The following is a 26334-nucleotide window of genomic DNA, read 5'->3' as shown; positions in this document are numbered from 1 at the left end:
AAAGGGTGCAGAGCTTGTAAATCTGAACGAAAGGTATAGTCAATGACATCACCACCCATGTACGTGCTGTAGCTCATAGAGACACTTCCATATGGACCGACCTCACGGGCTAGTCCTTCGCCATATGAAGGCGTATGCTGGATGGACAGTGGATGGGGGTAATAAATACATGCACGGCACCGATTGGTCCCGCGGTTTGCAGGATTAGCTTACACAGTCATAAACGAACGGGGCGAAAACATAATCTCTGCCCCCGGCCTTCGTGGCCTGCTGGAGATAACAAGGCTGTTTGCCTGTATACTCTTTCTGTTGGCAGATGTGCCCACCAGTATGGTGAGCTGAGCTGCATATAATTCTGGCTGCACTACAATGACCTACACCAGTACTGTGTAAATGATAGGTCAGAACTCCAGTTCCCATAAGCCTCAGTGATAAACTAATTTCGATTCATGTCAACTAGGACAGAACAGACCTTAAGTGTTGACAGTGTAAATTCTGATCCAGTCCGTATGAAAACCTAGATCCATGGGACCACACTTGACATTTCAAAGTCTAACTTAGAAGTCATCCCCCCTCCATCAACTAACCTTCCTCTTAGTTCAACACATCGCCAACTTCACAACCAACACCAATGGCTGACGCAACACAGCTTAAAGTGTATGTTACTTAACCAGTAGACAACCAGTGGACCTTTCTATAAGTTCACAGAGTGTCTGGTCTCCAAGACCTGGCTCTCAGTCTCAACATTAGATTTCCTTTTGGTCGGACTAGAGGTTTGAATCACGCATTGGACATACAGCAAGCTCGTAATCCACTGAACTACTATGTATGTATGCTGCTGTTAAATCACTGTTTCTTTGAGCTTTAGACTTTAGTTAAGTCTTTCAAACTCTATACAGTAGATACAGATAAGCGAGATTGACAGGTGTGTATGAGTTTTTTCAGTTTAAGATGTATTTTGTCATATACTTCATTAGAGGCAAGTCATTTAATAGAGAGACAGGAAACCAAAGGAAGAGAGGGGAGAGACATGCTAGACAGGACAGGGGTCAGATCCAAAGCCAGCTTTTCACTCACATGGAGCATATTGTCGCTGTCAGGCAGAAACCTCTCATTTGCATAATTCACCTATTTCCTTGGTAAATGAATGCCCCCTTTATCATACAAAAGTTGCAAAAATAGCTGATCTACAAGATCAAAACATGTCACATGGGGTTACACTACTGTATACTACAGTATATGTTGTCAAAAAAGTTATAGGCACTGTGCATAACTAGTTATGGCCTCTATGCATGATAGTTAGTATGGATTTTTACAGAAAGTGGCATACCCAAATGCTGTACATATTTGAACAGGAAACACAAATGACACATTCAGATGTGTTTTCCGATCTGCCGAGCCACTCAGATAAAGCTATGGGAAAATGGACCCGAACAGGAGATGGGTTTGCCATTTTTTGGAAATCTGGGACTTCAGTTATGCACAAAATCAATTGAAGGGTACCTGCATGTGCAAGTTACTGTACATTTAAAAGCTGCAGTTTGTAACTTTCATGTCCTACCCTGGATTCGAACCCTGGTCCCCTGTGCAAGTTAATAGAGTGCACCCACTACAGGGAGACACTGAATTTTCACCTATAATGACATGCTCAAAATCGGGACACTGGGGTTAAAGACTATCACAGAAAAAAATATATCACAATATAATTGTCCAAAACATACAGGCTTCTGTACAATTCTAGGTCTTATTAGTTGGGGATTGCATTCTGTAAAAACACGTTAATCATTCCAGTACAGAGGATAATCTGTCCAGTGCCCCAAAGCTAGAAATCAGAGCTGAGACTCTAATCTGTGATGTCACATCAATGCACAGCTCAACTGACTGAGTGGGAGACTATCTTCATGCATGATAGTTAGTATGGATTTTTACAGAAAGTGGCATACCCAAATGCTGTACATATTTGAACAGGAAACACAAATGACACATTCAGATGTGTTTTCCGATCTGCCGAGCCACTCAGATAAAGCTATGGGAAAATGGACCCGAACAGGAGATGGGTTTGCCATTTTTTGGAAATCTGGGACTTCAGTTATGCACAAAATCAATTGAAGGGTACCTGCATGTGCAAGTTACTGTACATTTAAAAGCTGCAGTTTGTAACTTTCATGTCCTACCCTGGATTCGAACCCTGGTCCCCTGTGCAAGTTAATAGAGTGCACCCACTACAGGGAGACACTGAATTTTCACCTATAATGACATGCTCAAAATCGGGACACTGGGGTTAAAGACTATCACAGAAAAAAATATATCACAATATAATTGTCCAAAACATACAGGCTTCTGTACAATTCTAGGTCTTATTAGTTGGGGATTGCATTCTGTAAAAACACGTTAATCATTCCAGTACAGAGGATAATCTGTCCAGTGCCCCAAAGCTAGAAATCAGAGCTGAGACTCTAATCTGTGATGTCACATCAATGCACAGCTCAACTGACTGAGTGGGAGACTATCTTCATGGCTTAACGTGTTTGTCTGAACTTTTGCAACCAAATGAGGCTCACGTTATTTGAGTGTTATCAGCTCTGAATAGGAAAATGTACCCTGATCCCAGAAAATCTTCCTGGATACTTTCGCAGTAACCTTTTTGAATCTCTTGCATCTTGTTCTCTATGGAACTGTTCATCAGACAACACTCATGCGGGGGTGGGGCAAATCTTTACAGCTATCAGATTTGTGACTGTGGCCTGGCAATTGCAGACTTAACAGTCTGATACACAACAGTTAAGTTATAGACAGACAGACAGACAGACAGACAGACAGGATTCACACATGAGTACAAGTGGTATTTCCCTTCAGTTTGATTCCACAGTGAGTGTTCCATTTTCATAATACAAAGAACCTACATCACAATATAAGAATGCAGCTAGAATATACACATTACTAATGACATTGGCATTGTATAGTGCTGCATTGCAGACATAATGCCAGGCTAAAGCTTTAAGCTTATTGACAAGTTTTGCGAAAGCTTCAAAAGACACATCACACACCATAGCCAGCCTATGGCCCTAGAGCAGGGGTCTTCAATGTTTTCAGGCCAAGGACCCCTTAGCTAAGCGAGAGATGAAGCAGGGACCCCCACAACTTTTTCAGAGATTACATAGTTTCATCTTTTGACAGCACAATCATCAGTGTATTTTGGATTCATTTCAATTTGTGTTTTCAGATATTTAACCACTTGAACCATCCATACTTAATAAACTTGACCTTTCACTCTGCTCTTTCCCCTCTACACCAAACCTCTTGGCCGAAAATAGTAGATCTACAAGCTCACAACGCCTCGCAGCACGAGGCGTTGTGAGCTTGTAGATCTGCTATTTTCTGCTAAAGTTCTCAGAATATGAACACTAGGGTTCAAGTGGTTAATATAAAAAGAGATAAAATGTATATCACTCAAATATTTGGAGGACCCCCTGTAGTATCTCTGAGGACCCCCTAGGGCCCCTGTTGAAGACCCCTGCCCTAGAGGTGGGCCGGATCATGTTGTTGGGGTCGCAGTGAAATGTGTCATTGTTCTTTTCTGTATTTCCTGTCATGTATGTAACCAGGCTACACCCTCAAGGTGCTAGTGACCTCTCAGTTAAAATCGGGAACAGGCCATTTGACTGGTTGCTTAAAGGGGGCGACCGACCCGTAAAGGTCCATTTGGGTTCTGGGTTCATACAGCTCTACACAACTTTATAAAATCAAAATGTACTTATTTGTTTGTAGAAATTAAAACATCTTATATTACTTATCTATTATTTTCCAAACCATTGGATCTGTCCAGAAAAACAGGATGAGTATTTAAGGGACAAACATCCATGGCCTAAGGGCACATGAGCCTTTAAAAGGGCTCAGGCCAGGAGAATGATCAACTGTGCTCTTTCCATAAGTCATGAATGTCATTGTTTGCCCTGGGCCCTGGGGGATCAGCGGCAGCCGATATCCAGATGTAGAGATACTAGATGATACAATTACTATTAACTTTGTCCAGATGTGGTCTAAGGAATCCCAGTTACTTTCAAGTCTTGTATTTTAATTCTAGTCGGTTTAACTTGACGTTCATACCGTGATAATACTAATAATGTAGATTCTAATTGTTCGAGGATGTTGTAATAGTGTAATTACCAGTAGTGCAGCCTACTGTTCTGTCTGACTCTGAATTATTACAGCATGTGTTCTATTCTTAACAATCCAATTGAGAGGCAGGGAGAGCAAGTCGCACATTAGTCATTTTGCGTGTAAAAATGTTTCTTCTTAGCATTTTCTACATAACAAAGGCCACTACCAAGTACCAGTGCGCCATTCCATGTGGCTTGTCCTTTTCACCCAGGGGCATGGATGGGGTGAAATAAGGCGATTGGAATGCGGAACCGGTGAGGAGTGCAGCTGGTAGAGGAAGCGGCTCTGTAAGCAGACCATTATCTGCCTCCTCCATTTGAGTGACCAACATATTCCATGTTGAATGAAACACAAGGTTTCCCATGCAAATTAACTTAGGGGAAAAACTCCCAACAACATTAGCAACACATATCACAGGGCAAGAACGCCCGTCCGAGAACTTACCGGTATATATACATTTCTTACATCATCTTTTTTTAATTTAAAAAACTATAAAATAAAACAAGCGATATAAGGTATTTATTTTCTACTTACTTTTCTGTGCGTTTACGCCATAGAAATTCGCCACAGCCGCAATAAGTCCACACAGCGCACAGAAAACGTTTGAAGCCATAGTTACTGACTGACTGGATGCTGCTTGCTTTTCTATAGCTATAGGCTACACAATTCCCGAAAAGTTCATCTGCTTAAGGATCCGTGCTGGTTTTCACCATGGAAAAGCGAGCATCAGAATGAGTCACCCAGAGGAGTCTGCGCCTTGTTTTAATAGCGCACACACCCACGCTAAACAGTTCAACTCCTATGAGTCATTTCCTATGTACTGCAGGCTACTCTCTGGTTCTCAGTGCGCACGAAGGAGCTCGTCCCGGACTTCTACAGTAACAGGAAACTTTACTAGTGTGTGATACAATTTGGTTTCGTTTGTAGTAGTAAAAGTGAAAGTTTACCGCAATACCCGTCTTTAATACGCCAAAATGGAGAATAACACTCAAAGCCCCACCCTCCAGCTTTTTTTCACATTTTACTTGGACGGCAAAACCTATGTAGTCTGGAATTAATAGTGTTCTCATTGTTATTACCACGCCTGTCGACGTCATTCACTGACTGCTGCCAAAAAACACAAGTATCTGGCATAGGTCTCTGGGTCCCGTAGAGTCATAGACAGCAGAGGAACAAAATAAGAATTTTAACTCTGAAGAGGGAGTTTAGCAAATCGCTATTTGCACTTCACGCAAACGTACGGGTAGGTCTAAATTATACTCCAAACTAAATAACGGACCCATTATCTCGTTTCGCTCGGTTGCTCTCCACAGCTGTTTCCTTACACAATTTGATAATCCTTTGTTAGAGGAAAAAAAGAAAATCACATTTGAATATTTAATGTCCTTGACGCAGAGTCAAGTTACAAATGTCTGGGGCTGGGGTGTAGTCTACTCCACAAAAATGCAATAACAAACCCAATGAACGCTCGCCATAAGTGCAATCATGTTGGCTCCTTTTCAAAATTGCTCTGAGCCAGACAACACAGCACAACAGATTAGACTTGTGCTCTGCTGTGCGTGACATAAAATTATCATTAAGCACAAAGGGAAACCGGTTCTAATTTATTTATGACAGGTTATGTTATCAAATGAGCAAGAAACACAGCCCACTCATTATCAATGAAAAATATTCAGACATTCTCAACAATGCATTGAAATAGTGTAAGTGCTAACTCTTAATTTAACCCTAATGCATGATAATAAAATTAAAAATTAAAAAAACAGTTTCTGAAGCCTGGAACCTTTTATGTAATGTTAGTGTGAACTGCCTTTCCCACAAGAACTAACGTCAAACAGACGCTAACCAAATACCCATTAAACAACTCGCATCATCCGAACAGAGGGAGGAAAAAAAACGGGGTTCGTCAGTTCAATTAAAGCAGAACCATGTTGTGAAGCAGATGTTTTTATACTTAAATGTCACGGATAACCTTTGGTAAAGTGGTCTAGGAGGACTTAGGGCAGCACAGCCCACTAAGGACGGCCATATGAGATGAATTTCCATTGCAGTGACTTCATCAGTAATGAGGCACTATAAGCTGCAGATGTTGTGTCAAACTCTCCAGTGGGCGCCATGGTAACAAAATGAACACACAGCGAGGATTCTTGCCCAAGGTGATCCAAACACTTCCGTATGTGCTGAATCAGAGCCAGACTAAGCTGGACGCCTCTTGGGTATTGGCGGTACTGTTAACAGATTCAGTGTAGGGTTAACTCATAGAATTATAGAATGCATTCTTAAGTTTTTGTATAATGATGATTACATGGTTAAAACGTATGCATACATTCCAGTGCAATCTGAAACAGACGGTTAACTTGGCACTTTAAGAGCAATTCCAACTGTATCGAATTCATGAAATAAGCTAAATCAGCAGCACAACAGAATCCAAAAGACTACGTGTTGTTAATCAGTCATGTGCCACCCATCTCCCCCAATACATAAACAAATAAAACGGACCCAGTCAGTTAAAAGTGAAAGATGTTTAACATTGGCAAGGATTGCAAAACAAAGACAAGACAGAGAAAGAACAGTTCAGAGCATCCACATGTAGGAATATCACTGTATGCACAAACAACTGTGTTTTATTAACTATAGCACAACACTCTCACTCAAGTCAAAAGTCTCTCGCCATCCGTTTGGTCACCAACGTTAGCACCAACTGGCAATGATGCAATAGAACACAAGTCTTTTTCCGATGAGTGTGCGTGAGAGAAGGGGGGGGGGGGGGGGGGGGGGGGGTTGGGAGACACATCGGAATGCCTGCCTCTCTGAATATATCCTCAGTTCATTTGTCTCCTCTCCTTTGGTTCTGTCCACCTACTATTCTTTCCCCCTCTCCTGTGTCTCTGTGTGAATTAGGTGATGTAGATGCGGTGGAAATCGTTAGCTCCAAAGGCGCAGTTGCACTTGGGGCACTTCCTCTGCCGGGTGTCGTAGCGCGTCTTCAGACACTCGTAGCAAAAAACGTGGAAACACTTGGTGAGAACCGTCTCCTTGTCTCGCGTGTTGCAGCACGGACAACGCAGCTTAGCCTGGACCGAGGCAAGCATGAACAAAGAATTATTTACAAATTACTCAAATCTATGCCAATAACACTCAAAGGATCACACTGGAAATACACTCTGGGGCGTTGTTTGATCCTTTTGACAGATATGTACAAATATGTAAATACAAAATTCTTCTGTCAATAAATACATCAATCAATCAATCCCGTTTTCAGCGGATGGTTACGAGGGAAACACTACTGATGACAAAATAAACACAGTTTAAGGTGTTACTGACAACTTCCTGCCAAGCTTTGCTGGTGCTGTGTGGAATACCTGGCTTATTAAAATCACACTGCAAGCCTAAATGCTTTATTCAACTCAAACTGCACAATGGAAGTCACAATGGTGGTAAGGACTGTGTTCACCCAGTCCATATCACAACTGCAATATTCAGCTAAAACAATTATCAACTGAAATGCCTGTCAATATTATGATGCAGCTCTGCATAGCCACTTCGCAACCTTCATATAATTGGCAGATCTAGGAAAGATATAAGCATCTGAACATGCAAACCCGTCATAGTGGCACTTCATCCTGGGGTGCAGTGATAGATGACTGGACAGTGTGTCAAACACCAAATCTGAGAATTGTGCCGCTTATCTTTCTGCCCTCAGTTTCCTGTCTCTATGGCTTCTAGATAAAACAGACTGTTCCCCATCATCTTTACTCTCACTCACTCTCACCTTGTACTGGTTGATCTCTTCCTGCAGGATCTCATCAGCATCTGTGTAAACCTCCACCTTCTTCTGTTTCTCCAGCTTCCGTCTCAGCCTGGACAGATCCTCCTGGAAGACAGACGTTTGTTTTTTTTTGTCAAAGCTGCTGTTAGCTAAATTTTTTCAATAAAATAGTTAATTGCTTTGAGTTGCATTTTAGTATGAATGGCGCTATATGCAATTCAAGTTTAATATTGTTATGAAAAAAGGACCATTACAGCCAGAGCTCACTCAAACTCACTATAGTAGACTCCTAAACTACTAGTCCTCGCTAGGTGCAGTAAAGTAGTTCATTTGTATTCATGTTGCACAGTTCACACATTAAACTGTGCAGCGGGATCATGTTATATTAAAAACAACAACTAAGGCAGTAACAGAATGAAGATGAAGCAGTAAAATGAAGATAAAGTATAAATGTCAATTTTAATGAGGAAGAGCAAGTAGAAAAGATCACCCCTGGGATACATTATGAAACAGGAAACATAATACATCAGAGTAGTGATTGGAAGGTGCTCTTCGTTGGCGGATTTGCCAAAAGACTAAATGACTGACATGTGTTGGCCACATGCCTTTGTCTGGCAGTTAACTTGTTTTTTTCCCTCCACTTCATGTGTAGTTGTAGTCTTGCAACTCTTGATGAGCGCCTCCCTGCGCCTGATAAAGACGTCCGACGTACCTGCGCTCGCTTGAGGTTTCCACTCTCCCTCTCACGGGCGGTGCGGTTCTCAGCTACGGAGACCTGGATCTCCTTGAGCTTGGCCTGGGTGTGTTCCAGCTGCACCTTCAGGTCCTCCGCCAGTTGGGCAGCTTCCACTGCCTGGAGCACAGAAGGAACAGGATACACTTAGTGGAAAATAAATAAATAAGACAGAGGCCGGGTAGTGATTTGGCTGCCATGTTGAACATTTACGTTTCGCTCAAGCTATAGATTCACTTTACTTGCAGAGTACAGTAGCTGTACATTGACTTGGTGACATGGTTGCAGAACACAATCATCATCGCTATCACAACAGGGGCGCCCGCTGGCCTAACGGTCCAGGCTCTAATGCAGCCTGACAGCGCGTCAAGGGTTCCAATGCTGTGTGTCACTCCCCATCTCTCTCCCGGTTTCCTGTCCTATCTTCAATGTAATACTATCAATAAAGGCAGAAAAGCCCCCAAAAATATGATTAAAAAATAAATAAACACTCGCTACATACTGGCAACAGGACCTCAGTGGGACTGGTTTGTAGGCTGGAATAGAAAGTAACTAGTCATGTCTGCGCTGGTCTTTTGCGTGAGCCAGCAGTGCACGTGGCTGAAAATCAGTCTGACCCATGGGAGTTCTCCAGTATACCTTTCTCTTGTTGGATTCCACTGCTTGGGTCCGGACCCCAAGCTCCTTTTCCAGAGCAGCCAGTGTACTCTGGAGGACGCCCTCTTTCTCCTCTAGCTTCTGTACAACCAGCAGCTGTGCGTCCACCTGTGACAGACAACCACATTAAGTCAAGTTTAGCACATTTAAAAACGTCCAATGTTTGACCAAATTGCAGTACAATATTAAATTAAGCACTTAACCACTTTTCGAAGAACTTTCATCAAACTTTGCCTATACTGACATGCCCAAAATGGGGACGCCAGGATTTACTGTAAGTAGTTAAGTGAATAAAGTGCTTCAGCATCAAGAGAAAAGATAAACCATGAATTAAAAATAAATAAAATAAAATAAGATGAGGCAGTGTTAACACATACCTGTTACCGTCTAGTTTCAATTACTTAATTCAATGACAGATTTAACATTTTAAGCCCTCAGTCCCTCATTGGTGCAGCTGTTCAATGCTTCGACACAAATATGGATGCCGTTATGTCCCATCCATCTATCTCAATGGTTCTCAACCAGTGTCACTGGCTAAATGGGGAGAGTTGGTATCAAAATCAACCCATATAGATCTTTAACTCTTGAGTGTAAAATGAAACCAAATGGACCCGTAACGTAGAAGAATTTTTATTTTGATCAACGTTTTGCCTGTTCTCACTTCTATGGTACCAACGTCAATACAGCATGGAATTGTGGACAACATCTTATCCAACGAAAACAAAATATTCAAAGTTTTGGGTCTGAGGGGCTAAATCTCATCAAATGGTTGTCCGTGGCTCAAATTGTGAACAAATAATGGACCTTGATATGAAAAGGGTTGGAAACCATCTCATGGGTCTCGTGGGTCTCCTAACCTGGGTCTTGAAGGTCATGACCTGCTCAGCCAGCTCCTCCTTCTCCTCTCTCAGCAGCTTGTAGATCTGGTTGGATTTGATGCGCTCGCTCATCAGCTTGAAGTTGGCGTCGTCTTTCTCCCTGAGCTGCTGCAGCAGGCGGCTGTTTTGCTCCTGCATGTCCTCGAACGCCTGGCCCGTCACGTCCATCTCGCTCAGCAGGGCCTCCTCCTCCTGGAGAGAGACACACACAGAGAGGTATCCGAGACATGAGTTTGTTTGTTTTGATTGATTGAATATTTTATTAGACAAAAATGTTGTACAGCCAAAACACCCTGCCTAAATGGAACACCCGAAAAAGGTCCTTGTGGCCCTATTGCTGTTGGAGGTTCTTGGTATTCTATTAATCAACATATAAAGTAGCATCAAAAAACATTAAATATCATCCCAAGTAACACTAAATGTAGAGTACAGAGTAGGGGGAAAAGGTGGGGGTAAAGTGTGTGTGTGTGGGGGGGTGATCACTTCTCGCTTGTCCAAGGGAGAAGTGATAACTACTTCTGCCTCTGGCCTCCTGAAAGGTGAATTCTCAGGGCTGTCTGTGTGCATGTCATTGTGTGTAGGGTGTGGGGATGCAAGCAAGGATTTATTCATTATATATATATATTTTTTTAAGAGAGGGTCAAGAGAGAGAGGAAAAAAGGGAGTGCCTTTGTCTGAGCTTTGTTGGATGCGTGTGAACTCCAGTTTAAGAAAGAATGGAGTCTGGTTCTCATAACCATAAGATAAGAACACCACAAGATTGATTAGGGTAGGGGGTTGTGGTGTCTTTTAGGGATAGGCAGCCTAGGCTAGGACGATGACAAGCAACAGGTTAAAGCCCCCAACTTCCACCACTCCAAATCAAACTAAGCTCACTGAGACAGACGTCATCGTTCGAATGAGGACCGCTTTACTGAAATATTAACAAGTGCCAGGAAATATATAGAGACCTCTGATTTGAGGTGGAATTTTGTGACCAAATGCTAAATTCAATACCGGGCTATCAAATGTGCTTACCGGGCAATGTAAATATCATGTCCAAATCATGTCTCTAACTTCCTGTTTCTGTATGATTACGCTGCTCCAGGCGGTTTAGAAGGAAAATCAGATTTCAGTACACCCAGTCATGTAAAGCATAGAGGTAGACTGTTGAATTGTGGAAGTATTTCATGTTGGCAGAGATAATGTCTTTGGTGGGATTGTGACAGGGAGGGGTTTATGGGACAAAACAGCATGCAGATTTTGCAGATGCAGCACACAAGAAGAAATCTCTGGCCTCTCATTTTAATGTTTAAGTTATTGTAACCAATTCTAATACAATGCAGAAATCGCTACTGTAGGGTAAACATTGAAACGGTCCCAACAATCACGAAATCAGGAATTTCCATTAGAAATTGGAATTATGTGTCCTGAAAAATATACATTTTCTCTTCCTGTTCATCCATTAACAACTTGGGTGCCAAACTCGTTCAGTAATGAGTTAAGGCCACTAGGGGTCACCCTGCCAAAAGGAGTTGTCTCGTTCATGAACGAGACAACAAAGGGTTAACTGTACAGCGCTGCGTACAGTGCTGCGTGCATGCTGTGACCTGTGAATGACCCTAGTCATACGTCACCCCGTAGCACAGAGAGAGAGAGAGAGAAAATGGATGCTCTAGGCTGCATTGATTTCCATTCTACTCATAAACATAAAAAGGGCTTTATCTATGAATGAGGTGAAAAGAACACCAGGGAAGCAGAGATCTGATTGTTTTCACGACGACACTTTACCGCGATGGCCGGCCGCGGTTTGGATTTTAGTTTCGCGAGCGTTTGTAAACAAATGGATTTTCTTCCTCAATCGTCAGTGGACACCCACGTGCACACGCACAAAGCTTCCGAGGCTCTTCAAAATAAAGCGTGAGTGAACGGCGGCAGCAGCAACAGCTAGAAATGTTAGAAACCTGAGCATCCCATGTGTTAACAATGAGTCAATAGACACTTATAGGGTAAAGACTATGCATGGTGGTTTGAGATATAGACGTGTAGAATACATTCTTGAAATCACAGACTCTCCCCTCAATCCTCTACATGTGATAATAATCTGCTAATCTCAAGTGAGGTCAAAACTGAGGAGGCAGCTGGGTCAAGAGTTGAATGATTATCGCAAAGAAAAAAGTGCAGCGTGGGCGTATCGGGCCATGTGTGAAACCTGCGTTGTATTCAAGACAATGTCGTGACTCAACGAACAGTCTTGCACACACAAATGTTTTTGGAATGGTTTCACATGACAAGCACCTCTCACACCCATTCTCTTTGTGTGTTAGCCTCATTTACCTGCTTGGTGGCAGTGAGTTTCTTCTGGAGGTGGTCGATGGTCTCCTCTGCCACCCTGATCTTACGCAGGGCGTCTTCATCGGCCAGCTTCTTGCTCTCCTTCCTCTCTCGTTCCTCCAGCTCCCGCACACGCACCCTCAGCTCATCCACCTGGTTAGTTTAGATACCAGAGGAACACCCTTATCTGAGTACTCAAATTTCTACAGTTTGAAAGCCTGTGTATGTACGGGTCAGGTCCAAGTACACTTTGTGTATCCACTCTGTAACTTTTTTGCATCACTGTTATTTGGACGTCTGATCTCACCAAATAAAGACAAGTAAAACATGGCAGCACACAGCTTTGGGTCAAAAAATACGGAGCCAACACTTTTCAGTTATAGAAGCCCTGCTGTGATGTGGAGTAGATTCTGAGGAGCAGCGAGTGAACCAACCTCAGCTTTGGACTTGCGTTCGGCTGCCATTAGCTGGACTTTGTCCCTCTGCTCTTTGGGGGCAGACTTGTACATGTCCAACAACAGCTTCATCTCCTTCTGGGACTCCTGGGCTTTCCTGAAGCAAAGCAGGACAGAGAGCTTCATTTGCATCATAAAACAAGAACAGTGACATCAGCTTAACACACCCATTAACATCAGCCTTGTGTGTCGATAAGACCAAATTAACAAAAAAACTAGTGTTGAAGTGAATTGAAAATGTGCAACGTACTTGAGCTCAGCTCTCAGCATTTTCAACGTGTCAGAGTCCTTCCTCTTCAACTCCTCGCTGCGCTGCCTCTCTCTCTCGCGCTCACGCTCTCGCTCCCTCTCGGCCTCCCGCTCTCTCTCGCGGGCCCGCTGCCTCTCCAGCTCCTTCCTCCTCTCCTCCTCCTCCTCCTGCTCCTCGTCCTCCTCTTTCTTCACGTCGGTGCTGTCGCTCGTCGTCTCCTCCAGGATGAGGACGGTGGCGGTGTCTCCGCTCTGGCACCGCAGCTAGTGAAGCAAAGCGAGAACACCCACCACCACAGACTGATTAACCCATTTAGGCCTAGAATTATTGACTGCTTTAACTGTTGACAAATAGCAGATATACAAGCTCACAGCCTGCCGCGCTGCGAGCTGGTAGAAAAAGTCGTGAAAATGTGTGCAAATCTTTGAATATATGTATTTTCAAAGCGAACGTTTGTAACAAAAATCACACTCGTGTGAACTGAGCGGTGGTGTGTGTGTGTGTGTGTGTGTGTGTGTGTGTGTGCAACAGCGCCCCTCCCTTAACATGTGTGGTCAGAAAAGGTTACTGCAGGAGTGCAGGCTACGGACACGGAGACAGACAGACAAACAGACAGACAAACAGACAAACAGACAGACAGACCCACACACACGGCCACGTATAGGAGCGTTGTGACCACCGCTCAAAAATGTAGCTTCTGGGGGGTCCCTGGAACTAAATATTTTGAGATGCGGGTCCGTGGCCAAATGCATGTCATTTGGGGGGTCCTTCACATGAAAAGTTTTGAGAACCACTGACATAGCAGTCTCTCAAGAACAGACTAACTGAGCTCCAGTTAAGTGAAAAGGACCTTTTCTTTGACGATGGCCGGCTAGATTGCTGACATAGAAACATAGGTTTCTCAAAAAACCTTAGAAGGATTCAAAAGACACTTATAGAATCGGGTCAAAATTCTAATTTTCACAATTTTTCAAAAATAGCAGATCTACAAGCGCGCTGTGAGCTTGTATATCTGCTATTTTTCAATAGTTAAAGCAGTCAATAATCCTAGGCCTAAATGGGTTAAAGCTCCAGACGTGGCGGTCCAGAATAGTTACGCATGCTTGGCAACAAGGCACAACCTCACAGTTAGCAAAATGTAGGGAAAGATAAGGAAATATTTCATTACTCGTACACATAATATGAGTATTTGAGAAATAAAGTCTTTGACTCTTTGAAAATGATGTCTACGTGTCAATCAAAAAGAACCTCTGAATAGGATACTACTTGCTTACGGTAGTTGTTGATTGGACGTGTATTGTGATTTTATAAAATGGCTTTATTTAATCAAAGATAAATAAAATGTTTAAATTTAAAATGTTTTCCTAATACATTATCAAAAATAAATGAAGGAATTGAAATAAACAGCCATCTCATGCATTATAAGGCCAATATCAGTCAGCAGAACCATGTACAGGTGTTTTCAATGAATCCATCATGTTCAAAATGGAGTTTGACGTTAACAATGTGTTTGTATAGGAAAGGGAAAGTCTGATTGTGTGATACAAATGAATATCAAATATATCTAAATACAGAATCAAACAACTTAAAAACTGCCTGGGGTGCTCACTAAAGCCAGTGTAGACGTTACACTCCAAACATGGTTGAAAGTGAAATATCAGACCCCTCTCCTTTTTTGTGTGCTTATTAATACATCTTTTTGTCACTTTACCTTATTAATCTCCATCTGTGTCTCTCGCAGCTTCCTCTTGTAGCGCTGCACGTCACCTTTCAGCTGCAGGTTGTGGTTTTGCAGACTGCTGATGAGGTGTCTCATTTCTCTGTTGATGGGCCCTGAGAACAGCAGAGTGACGGTGAGCCCTGGTAAGGAGGAGGTCCAATCCACTTCCACTTTGAGTCACTGTACTTTATCGTAAACCTCACAAACCAAATGATGAGCTCAGGTCCAATGACACGATAAAACAGTAGGTAAAGTAAGGTAACACACGTCACAGTGAGTGCACTCTTCCCGTACAGGCAACATCCTCGATTACATGTTACTATCAAATGCTATAAAATGCACCTGTCTTTCGATACAACATAACAACTAGTACTTGCTAGGAACCTGACGTCGTACATTTCATACCTCACAGGTACACTACAGCAGGGGTTTTCAAAGTGGGTGACGGGGCACCCTGGGGTGCCGTGACGGCAGTCCAGGGGTGCCGCGAGATCATTTGGTAATATTTTGAATTTATTTGGACACTTAAAAAAAATAATTTAGTATCATTTTAAACTTGAAGTACAAATTTATTTTCAGTCAGTTCTAACGTTTTCCACGCAACCTAATCACTAAAATATAGTCACTGTCGGGCAGAAACCTCGTATCTCCATGTTTCAAATGTGTACGTCTTTTGGTAAAGCAAAGCCCTGCTTCATCATACAAGACTGTCGCACACAACTAGTGAAAACAGCTGATCTACAAGCACACAACGCCTCGCATCGCTAGGCGTTGTGTGCTTGTAGATCTGCTGTTTTCACTAGTTTAGTACATTTTGTAGATGATAAATACAAAACGAATGGTTTTGGACATACAAGGTTTCCACCCGACAACTGCGATATGTTATAAATATAAGGTGCTAGGAGTGACAATTATAATGTAGGGGTGGCTCAAAATATTTATGGGGTGCCCTGAGACAAAAAAGTTTGGGAACCCCTGCACTACAGTATACACAAATACAAGGATCTTCAACTAGTCAAACTATACAAATCATGGCCATGCCTTAGGTTGCAAGGTTGTTCTTATAAGACTCTGCACGTTTGTTATTATAATAGGAGCTTAAATAGCTCCTATTATATTAACATATTGCAGAGTAAAGAAATGTTAGAAATCAAACAAATGAAGATCAACCAGGGGTCCATATGCCCTATCTGCTCAGACTACAGTCAGGAACTTCCCATGTATGTTCGCACTTAAAATACAAATGATGAATGAATGATTCTTCACTTTCCTTCCTAGCTTCCTTTGGACGATTAGAGCAGGGGTTATCAAAGTGGGTGACAGGGCACCCTGGGGTGCCGCGGCGGCAGTCCAGGGGTGCCGCGAGATAATTTGATAATATTTGGAATTTATTTGGATACTTGAAAACAAATATTTAGTATCATTTTAAACTTGAAGTACAACGTTATTTTCAGTCAGTTCTAACCAAAATGGCTATTATCTCAACGTTTTCCTCGCAACATGATCATTAAAATATCGTCACTCTCAGGCAGAGACCTCTGTCGCACAAAACTAGTGAAAACAGCAGATCTACAAGCACACAACGCCTAAGTACATTTTAAAGATGATAAATATAAAACAAACGGTTTTGTACATACCAGGTTTCCACCCGACAACGACGATATGCTATAAATATAAGGTGCTAGGAGTGAAAATTATAATGTAGGGGTGCCTTGGATTAAAAAAATATTCATGGGGTGCCCTGAGAAAAAATAGTTTGGGAACCCCTGGATTAGAGTACCTGCTTGTTCGTTGGCTGCCAGGTTCTGCTCAAACTCGATGCGCAGCATCTCATACTCTTTGCGCACCTGGGCCAGCGTGTCCTCCAGTTGGATAACCTCAGTCCTCAGCTTCTTCTGAAGGGATAGCTCGTCACTCTGGACACAAAGACAGTAAGAGATGTGTTGAGGGTGCACAATATGCCATAGAAACACATTGTTTAATGAAAGGGCCAGGAAAATGTCAGTAGTGCCTTTTGGACTTCAACATGATCACTGATGGACTAAAAAGTTGTGTCTACACACTAGACTGAACACCGCATGATATCTAAATTGTAGTATCACTATTTTAGTACTTCAAATCAATAATAATAGTATTCTGGCATAACTGTATCTTTCAGACAATCTTCTTCAGGAATTCCTGAGAGGTTGCCTGAGATTGAAACATTGAAAGCAGTAAAAAGAAAAAAAAGGACTATTATAGATTGTCACGACTTGATCAAGAATCAGTTAGATCGAGAACCGGAGCGCTCGTCGTGCGGCGCAGGGCGGAACAAGCGGTCGCTTTGATCCACAACAACGACAACGTAGCGTCGGCAGGAATGATAGCGCCTCACCCCACGGAGGTTAGGGTTAGGGTTAGGCATAGTTTTACTGAGGTTAAGGTTAGGGTTAGAGTTAGGCATAGTAAGCTAATGGCTAAACACAGCTGAGCTAGGCTAGTAGATAAACAAAGAAAGAGGGGTCGCAAACGAGTGACGTCAGCAAGTACAAAAGTGAATGGCTGTTGTCGCCATCTCGTGGTGATTACGCAGAATTACACAAGTGCGCTGATAAGACTATCAAAGTGAATTGATCCAGGTGGCGGTAGGGTAGGTGTGTGGTGAACGACAAAACGAATGCTCTTACCACGATCTAACTAAATTATCCAATCTAACTCCAACATATGCACCTCTTTTAACCCTAAATGAATTTACCTCCATGTGTTCGATCTGTCGGAGGTGAGCGTTCTTGGCTGTGAGCAGCAGGGTGCGGGCCTCGTCCAGCTGTGTCTTCACCCCCAGTGACTCGCTGAACAGCAGGGAGAACTGGGACTGGAGACACTTGAACTCTGGGGTCTCCTTCACCACCTCCTCTGGAATGTTCCGCAGGTCCATCTACAGAGGGATGGGTTGGGGAAATGCATTGAGATTTCAGTTTCCCCCACCAACAATATGGAAATGTCTTTGAGCGAGGCACCGATTCCCAGAACCGATCCAGAGGCAGTGGTCTGCAGGTGACCCTGCAATATGAACTCTCTGATGAAATGCAAATGTGTAGGAGGCTCTCAGTATATAATCATTGTTAGTACATTCTGTGGCTTCTTTAGTTCACCCTGACATATATTGACAACCTTCATAGGGGTTAGGATAAAATACAGCACCAAACCAAAACTCTGCCATACCAGAATCTACCAAAGCTGCAAACAATCAACACTACTATTGAATGCAGAATGCTGGAAAACCACAGAAAACGACATCCATAAACTATCCACACATCATGCCGGCACAAAATCATGTACGTACGTGTGTGTGTGTGTGTGTGTGTGTGTGTGTGTGTGTGTGTGTGTGTGTGTGTGAGTGTCTCTCCGCTCTCATAGTTGAACAGCGGCATGAAAATAGGAAGTGAATCAACAGAAATTCAAATCAAGAAAATGCGCATTTTGCACGCGCCCGTTTTCCTTCCAAGATGACAGGTTGGAACTTGGAATCTTTGGCTTTAGTACCAGGAAGATTAGTATTAAGTTGTTCTAGTAGAATGTATTATTTTTAAAATATAAGAATATAAGATTCTTTCTGAAAAACAGTGAATTGAATCCGTGGAGTTTGTATTATTGCAGGTCACATAATAATGATGGTGTTGACTAATTGACTATGTCAGAAAGGTTTGTTGTCATCTTCCAACAATAACCATAACGCTAACCAATGCTGATGAAGAGGAAGGATGCTGGGAGTGCCAACTAGGGGCGGTATGAATTCTTTATTACGGCGGTGAAAAATCTATGTATTCTGGCGGTTAACCGCAACTGAAAAACAGTGGTGCACAGCTGCAGACAAAAGTCAGAGTAAATGTTAAAAAGACCCCATCAGTGTTTTTTAAGTGGAATACCCCTTTTAGCTCAATGCACACTACACAATTGAAGTTAACTGAAGGAAAGACTCTTGGCTCAGATCCCAGACCTGCAAGCTCAGACACAGGGGAGGGATGTCCTTTTTGGATTCTCTGATGACACTGATGTAGCCCTGACCAAGGAATGTGAGAATGGGACAGTGGCAGTGATGCCACGCACCTGGGCCATTGCTCGGAAATTGTGCGTCACCACGGTTGATTAGCAGAAAACCCTTTCACTGGATTCCAAGAAGGCTGACAAAGAGACACTGTGCTGAACCTACTACTAGCATTGGTAAACATGGTCCTTGCCAATATCATTATAACATGTTGATACAATGAATTTTCATTATTTCATTATTGCCTTTCATCGTACTATGAAATTGACAACCTCTGTCTGCATCCACTTTTCTCCTCACTCAATCTAAAATAGCACTTAGCTCAAAGCAGAATCTTCACATTTAAGATGTTCGTTTGCATTCATAAAATGCTAACTTATTCAAATCTTATTAATTTTGCAGACAATACCAGACTTTTTATTACTAACAGAGGTGATTTTCTATTACAGACATCCACCGCCCTCTACGAGCACCCACACTGCAAGGGGAGGGCCTTCTGCTCTTTATTAATTATTGGGTTCAAGGGTGTTAATGTGGTCCAGAAAAGGATGCCAGGTTTTAATGAACCCCTAAGGGAGAACCTGATTATTTATTGCCAATTATTGGCAGGTCTGAGGGGATCTGAACATGGCCTATCGTGAGAGCAGACTATGAGAAGCAGGTCTTGCACAGGGAGTGTGCGTAACAGACTAAGAAACGTCTGGTGAAATAAACATCAGCTGCTGCTGGATTCCATGTGTCTGTCTGTTAGCGCAGGACACAACAATCAACGCAACTCCCAGTGTTTACTTTCACAGTGCACACTAGAGCTGTTAACAAATATTCCAACTTTGGATATATATATTCGAATATGACAAATAAAAGGTCTGTTACATTACGTTACTATACACAGCAGCTAGTCTCGCGAGATTGCATCAGTCTGAGCTCTGAACAAGCAGCTAGTCAAACTCGACGTATGACGCCAAATGTGAGCTGCACAAGACGGGCAAGATTTGCACAACAAAAGGTTCAACCTGGCATGGACTATTGGTCATCAGAATGCTTATCTGCAATAGCACAAAACCCCAATTTCTTCTAAATGTATTAGGCCACATACATTATGTATGTACCATATTTGGTGCTTTTATCACAAAATGAACAGTTACACTGCTGGTATGTCACCGAAGTAATATGACATCTAGACTGAGATTTTGCTGAGATGTGTCCTGTAAAAATCAGTCTCCCTCTTGTGGCTAAACCTCAATGTTTATCCTTCTACTGGCTGAACCTATGTGTCATGTCATTACATTGTGACAGCCCTACATGTCATGCATTCCAAGCTTTACCTTCAGTTTCTCACTCTCCCTCACAGCCTCTTGGAGCTCCAGCTGCAGCTTCTCCAGCTCCGCCATGCGGCTGTTAGCCAACTCCTGGTTCTGCTCCAACTCCGCATTCAAGCTCTCAAACTGACGTGGGATGATATACACACAGATGTAAATGTGTTTGCATGTGAATCATGTATACATATGGCAAACAGGAAAAGATGTGTAGGGTAAACATACAGCATCCCGAGTGTGCTAGTAATGGCTGTACAGCAGTTATTACTGCATGAATGGGAAATTAATGGTACACAGGGGAAAGGTTTTATTTTTTCTCCTTCCCAACCTAGCAACCAACCTCTCAAAAGATCAATAGCATGGTTGAATTTTCATTACAGAATTAGCTTCAAATCATGAAAACAAATGAAAAGAAGTCTCTGAACGCTCACCTTCTGAATATTGAGTGTGATCTGGCCACCAGGTAGACCTCCTGAGCTGCCACAACTGTTGTATCCAGAGTTCAGCTGGGGAGCATAAACAAAATTGTTCACACGTCAAAGACCAGGGCAGTGAATTTGTTATATAAAAAAAAGAAGACAGAGGAGAAAAAGGAAACAATGCACACATGCATTTAATCCACAATCAAGTCATTTAGACAATGTTCATTTTGTTGATGTTGACGTCAGATAGCTGAGGTAAACAATTCTGCAGCATCGACGTGCACAGGGACATGCATCGGCACACACAAAGGAGCAACATCTGGTGAGCGTGGTTAAGTGCTTTCAGTCTTATCAATGTCTGCCGAGGTGCACCGGAGACAAACTATGGCCATGATGTGTTCCTCACTGAAATACAGGCACACATATATACAAACCAACACAATACAACACAACACAACACACACACCTGCTCTAGGGCCTCGGCCAGATGTTTGTTGAGCTTCTGCTCCCTCTTGCGGAGCTTCTCGATATCCCACTGCAGGTCCTCTACAGTCGTCTCCATCTCAGACACCTTGGTCTCTGAACATGTAACCTTGTCCACCAGCTCGTTGTACTGAAGAAAAAAACAATGCTGCGTGTTACCTCCTTGGCCTACTGGCAGGGTGCGAGAAATGCGTTGCTAATCGGGCCAGTGGTTTGTGAGGTTAGCCATGGACGCACAACAGACACACAGACAACGGACACACGGAGCCGTTCTCATTCTTGTCATAATTTAAAGAAGATCAGAAAACTAACAGGCTGCTGAAAGCATAATCTCTAAACCAAAGCACACCATAATGGATTTCACTCAATATTACTAATAACAAATAAGGCTGTCTGTTGATGTTATGAGAAGCGCACACACACGCACATACACACAAAGGTTCACCACACACTCCCCAATATCCACCATACACATGTACAGTGCTGGAGTCAGCCTACCTCCATGGACATCTTGTGGTGTCGCCCCTGCAGGAAGGAGGCGAGGTCCTGCAAGCGGCCATTTTCCTCCAGCAACGTACGGTTCAGACTGACGATGTCAGACTGGGTGTCATCCTCACACACTGCCAAAGAACACATTGTTGTAATATTATCTAGGTTGAGGAACCAGAATCGGTTCCTTCACATTTTGAAAGCGTTTCCGGAACTGGTTTCATCATCACACCGTCAGAGCTGGTACTGTATGTGGACTTCTGCTATATAATTAAAATACCTGCGGTTCTCAAACTTTTTAATTTCAATGACCCGTACGGGTCCATTTGGTTCCATTTGTACACTCTCAGATTATTATTAAAACAAATTTCTCGCATTATTACAACAATGCGTCTCGTAAGGGTCCATTTGGTTCCGTTGGTACACTCAGAGTTACAGACCTGCAATGGTCCATTTGGAAACCCCAATAGAAATCGTGAAAAGGAACCGTAAAGGAAACGGACCGTTAGGAATCTCTAAGGAACCAGAATTGTTAAAATCCTAAAAGGATCCCAACCCCAGTAATATTCCATGCAAACATTATAAAATGCCCCTATGGTTGTGCTCAAAATTATTCAACCCCCTTCTGCAAATCTGGTTTATTGGCTAAAGTCACAAACTGACAACTGAATGAAATAAATAGCTCAATAAAGGTAACATTTGTTGTTTTCCAAATTCAATGCTAAATGCCACTTTCACTTTCAATTATTCAACTCTTAATTACACCTGAAAACATCTGTAATAAACTGCAATCGACTAATCAAGGGCTTAAATAGTTGCATCAGATGTGCAATCTGTTTGTTGACTTGTTGACTGTGATTAGAGCAGTTAGAAACATGGCTAAGTCTAAGGAATGGTCAGAAAAGTTCAGAGAAGATTATTGCTTTGTAAAAAAGGGGAAAGGATATAAAACAATAGCAAAGACACTGAATGTTCCAAAAAGTACAGTTTTGAGCATAGTTCACAAGTTCTAAGTCAAAGTAACAGTGGCTACACTAATGAACACATTTGTCAGAGGGGGCTGAATAATTTCAAGCACAACTGTATATGTTGCACACAACATGTTCAAATATGCACAGCCATATAATATGCATACGAGCGAGCACGCCTCCCGCGCTTACCTGCAGCCTGAACGCGGTTGCAGAGCTCGTCTATGCGGCTGTGCAGCCTGTCGAAGGCACACACCAGACAGGCGGCGGCCTCCTTGCTGAACTGCATGCGGTCCTGCAGCTGCAGGCTGAGCTCCTCCTCGCTGCTGTGGTCCAGTGTGGCCAGGAAGGCCTTGGCGTTCTCACTGAGGGGGGGAGGTGGTGGCAGACTGGCTGCTCGCACAGGGAGGTGGACGGGTGCAGCGTTGTGGTTGGACAAATACACCAAGGTTCAGCAGAGAATGAGACAAAAACAGAAATAACAAGTTAGAAAGGTGTCTGCTTCCAGATGCCTGCAGTTACGACGCCATGTTTTGAAAGTGTGGGCCACGGCACCAGGGGGTGCAATTGGAAAGGAAATGGAAAAGTAAATGGAATTTAAATATATATTCAGGGTATATACTGTATTAATCTCGCATCAGATTAAATTCAGACAGACAGAGGCTATGGCTATTTGGGGGTCCTTGGAAAAGTTTGGCATCCCCTCACTAACTGCCATGTTACACACTGTGATGGAATCTAAAATATGTCTGAAAGTCTGTTTGATTTATTTTCTCACAGTCCCTTTGTACTAAAATGTGAGATCCTGCTGTCAGTATATTCTTTCAATTCAAAGTCACCAAGACTATTATGGTACAGCTACAATACTACTACTAAACTGGCTTCTTTTATCCATCACATGGCTCATAAAGACAGTACAAGTACACATACCAATACTAGGTCAGTAGGTCTCATAGAAAAACTTAAAAAACATTAAGGAGCAGTATCAGTGTTGTTCACTTGTTATTAACACATTTTCTAAATACGAACATGAAAATAGATATCCTAAGAACAATTCTCTCACAGACTCTCGCATATATGCTTGCAAAGCTAGAGAATCTATTTTATCAATCTTTTGTAGATAATCATTTGAGGGATGAGCAGCGCAGCCGAGTATGTCGATTGCACCCATGAAGATTTTGACAAAACTCTGCCAATGACAAACGGCTTAATATGCTGTTGACATTATTTTTGGTTTACTACCCCAAGTGCTGCCAATGACCATGGGTACCTCTACCTGGCGTACTCGAGGATGGGGTACCAGGGGGCTACATGTCCCCACTCCAACAGACCTCCAGGCCATTCTTCTAAGCTTATCCGAGGGACAGGCATTAATTTCTCCGTACACCCGCTGGCCTGAGTCCTTCCTACCGCCTGAGCTGTTTATAAGACCCACTGACAGACGTTAACTCTTTAAACCTTGTATCCCTATTTTGGGCATGTCATGAAAATCTCAAAGACTTTTAGGAACTCTAGGATCACCTGTAAACCAAGAACCTAGCATCAGTCTAAAGTAAACAAAATACTGTCCTACCTTTTCATACTACAGTGCCTTGCCATTATTTTATTCTAACCACTGTAATGCCTCCTTTTTCTATAATGGAAAAACGACATTACTGGTGACGGCGATGGCTAGCTAAGACGCGCAGCTAAGACAGACTATAAACAGGAGAACTTCTCCAAATCCTCACCAGTTGTGGGTTCCCGTGGCAGCTCTGTGTGTGCGGGCGTGTCCACCAGGCCATCAGGAGGAGCAGGGGGCTGTGGCTCCTTTTTCTGATTCTCCTCCTGTTGCTCTGGCTGCTCCTCGTTCTCGGCCTCCGGGAGAGGTGGCGGAGGCACGGCAGGGGTTGGGGGCAGTGGAATCATCCCCGTCTCCATCAAGGCACGGTCCAAAGGAGGCCCCGAGGGAGGGTTGGGCGTTGCAGGAGGCTCCGGTTTGAGGCGCTGGCTCAGGACATGAACGCTCTCTTCCAACTGTAAGATAAACAACACCGAACCATTAAGGTGGAGGGCTGAGGTGTATTCACACTTTTCATCATCTTGGTGTCAACTCACGATTTGTGCTAAACGCAAGAAACCCACAGGACACGCAAGCATAGGCACAGACACCGCTTTTCTGTCACTACATGTTAATGCATGCAGCCGTTCTCACTGGCTGCTCTGGGGGGGGAAACGGTTTGTCTGTGTATTTTCTCATATAATTACATTGTATTTAGGAGGACCAAATGTCTCGCGTTGCCAAGAGCAGTTTCACGCATTAAAGCGCGCAAGTAGACACTTTTTTGGTGGGTTCAGTGCGTTACAATGCTCGACTACCGTTGCTTTGTGATGGAGGTCCAGCAGAAACATTTAGAGGTACCTGAGACCAGTAGCGGTTGACAATCAGCAGCGTGGTGTCATCAGTGGCTTGTCTTTTCTCCAGCTTCTCGATCTTCTCCCGCAGCTCATCCTCCATCGTCTGCCGCTGCTCCAAGCGCTCGCACAGCTTCTTGTTCTTGAACTGGATCACCTTCATGTCCATCTCCTCCTGCGAGAGACGGCAGAGCACAACGCGTTGTTGTTTTACAGATTTACAGCGTGTAATATGAGGTTATACTGGCTTGGGACATAAGGATGGCTGGATGAAACTTACCGTGGAGGACACTCCCCCTATGCGAATGGGTTCTATGAGGGTGGTCGTTGTCTTCTCTTCCTTTTTGTTCTTCTTCTCAGGTGGGCCAGGGGGGCTGTCCCCTCCCGAGGGTCGCTTCCCTCCGCCAGCACCTGACATGTTTACTTCTGCAGGACAACACATCACAGTGTTAGGAACATTACATTATTTCATTTCATTCATTTGATCACGGACATAAACTGAAGTGGAAAACCCAATTTATCAAGTTCACAACAACGCACTCATCGAGGCAAATTCTAGACATTGCTTATTAGGACGTCAAGTTATTTCTCGTGTTGTTGTTCATTGTCTGGACAAATTTACTTCTGTGTTTTGACTTCACGTTAGCTAGCTTTCCTTAGCTTGCGAGCCATGCTAATTGTGCTAAAATGCTAGCTTAAGCACGCTCCTAGATTGCTTCTCCGAATAATCTTCTGCCGACTTTCCATAGTGACAGTCTGTTACACAGGGGGATGATCTACCCAACAAGTATATGCATCAGCATACGAAGTTAACCCTGCATTTTCAATAAACATCACAAACCTTCACCAGCAGCTGCACAGACCGTACGTGCAACATCTAGCTGCTGCTACGGGAAATGACGAAATCATACTTCCGGTAGTTTGTTAAAAAAAAAAAAAATCAGTTTCTACTTTCTAACAAGCATGAAACCACGTTGTAATTTCTAATATGTGTTTTAATTATTATATATTTTTTATTTAATGTATCTGCGTTCAAATGTTCACAGAAACCATACAATGTTGAAGTACATTTACTTTGCATTTCAGTGCTTTTACTTCTACTCCACTAAATCTCAGATGCAAATATTGTACTTTTAATACAGTACTTTTATTTTTTAACAGAGTATTTCTACATTGCAGCATTGATATTTTGATAATTAAAACATTTGAGAAGCCAACTTTATTTCCCCACCACTGACCGAAACCGTGTTGTTCCTTTTTCCTGTAGGTGTCGCTGTTGCCATATTTGGAAACGTATCGGGC

General features: G+C 42.9%; 1 protein-coding gene across 1 annotated transcript; it reads right to left on the bottom strand.

Annotated features, from left to right (window-relative positions):
* Window positions 1-5769: 5769 nt before the first annotated feature.
* On the bottom strand, window positions 5770-25914 carry rnf40 (ring finger protein 40). Its single transcript, XM_080747771.1, has 20 exons — window positions 25874-25914; window positions 25313-25458; window positions 25040-25207; window positions 24369-24654; window positions 22831-23031; window positions 21680-21801; window positions 21165-21311; window positions 20708-20782; window positions 20286-20405; window positions 17671-17850; window positions 16717-16852; window positions 14928-15049; window positions 13217-13479; window positions 12946-13063; window positions 12515-12664; window positions 10178-10390; window positions 9303-9428; window positions 8643-8783; window positions 7934-8035; window positions 5770-7235 (listed from the first exon to the last, which is right to left on the bottom strand). The coding sequence occupies exons 2-20, from the start codon at window positions 25448-25450 to the stop codon at window positions 7059-7061; spliced, it is 2985 nt and encodes a 994-aa protein (XP_080603897.1). The 5' UTR covers window positions 25451-25458; window positions 25874-25914; the 3' UTR covers window positions 5770-7058.
* Window positions 25915-26334: the final 420 nt, after the last annotated feature.

The sequence above is a fragment of the Nannobrachium achirus genome, assembly GCF_963921795.1.
Source record: "Nannobrachium achirus genome assembly, chromosome: 18".
Classification (NCBI taxonomy): Eukaryota; Metazoa; Chordata; class Actinopteri; order Myctophiformes; family Myctophidae; genus Nannobrachium; species Nannobrachium achirus.
This window is presented reverse-complemented; position numbering and strand designations above follow the sequence as displayed.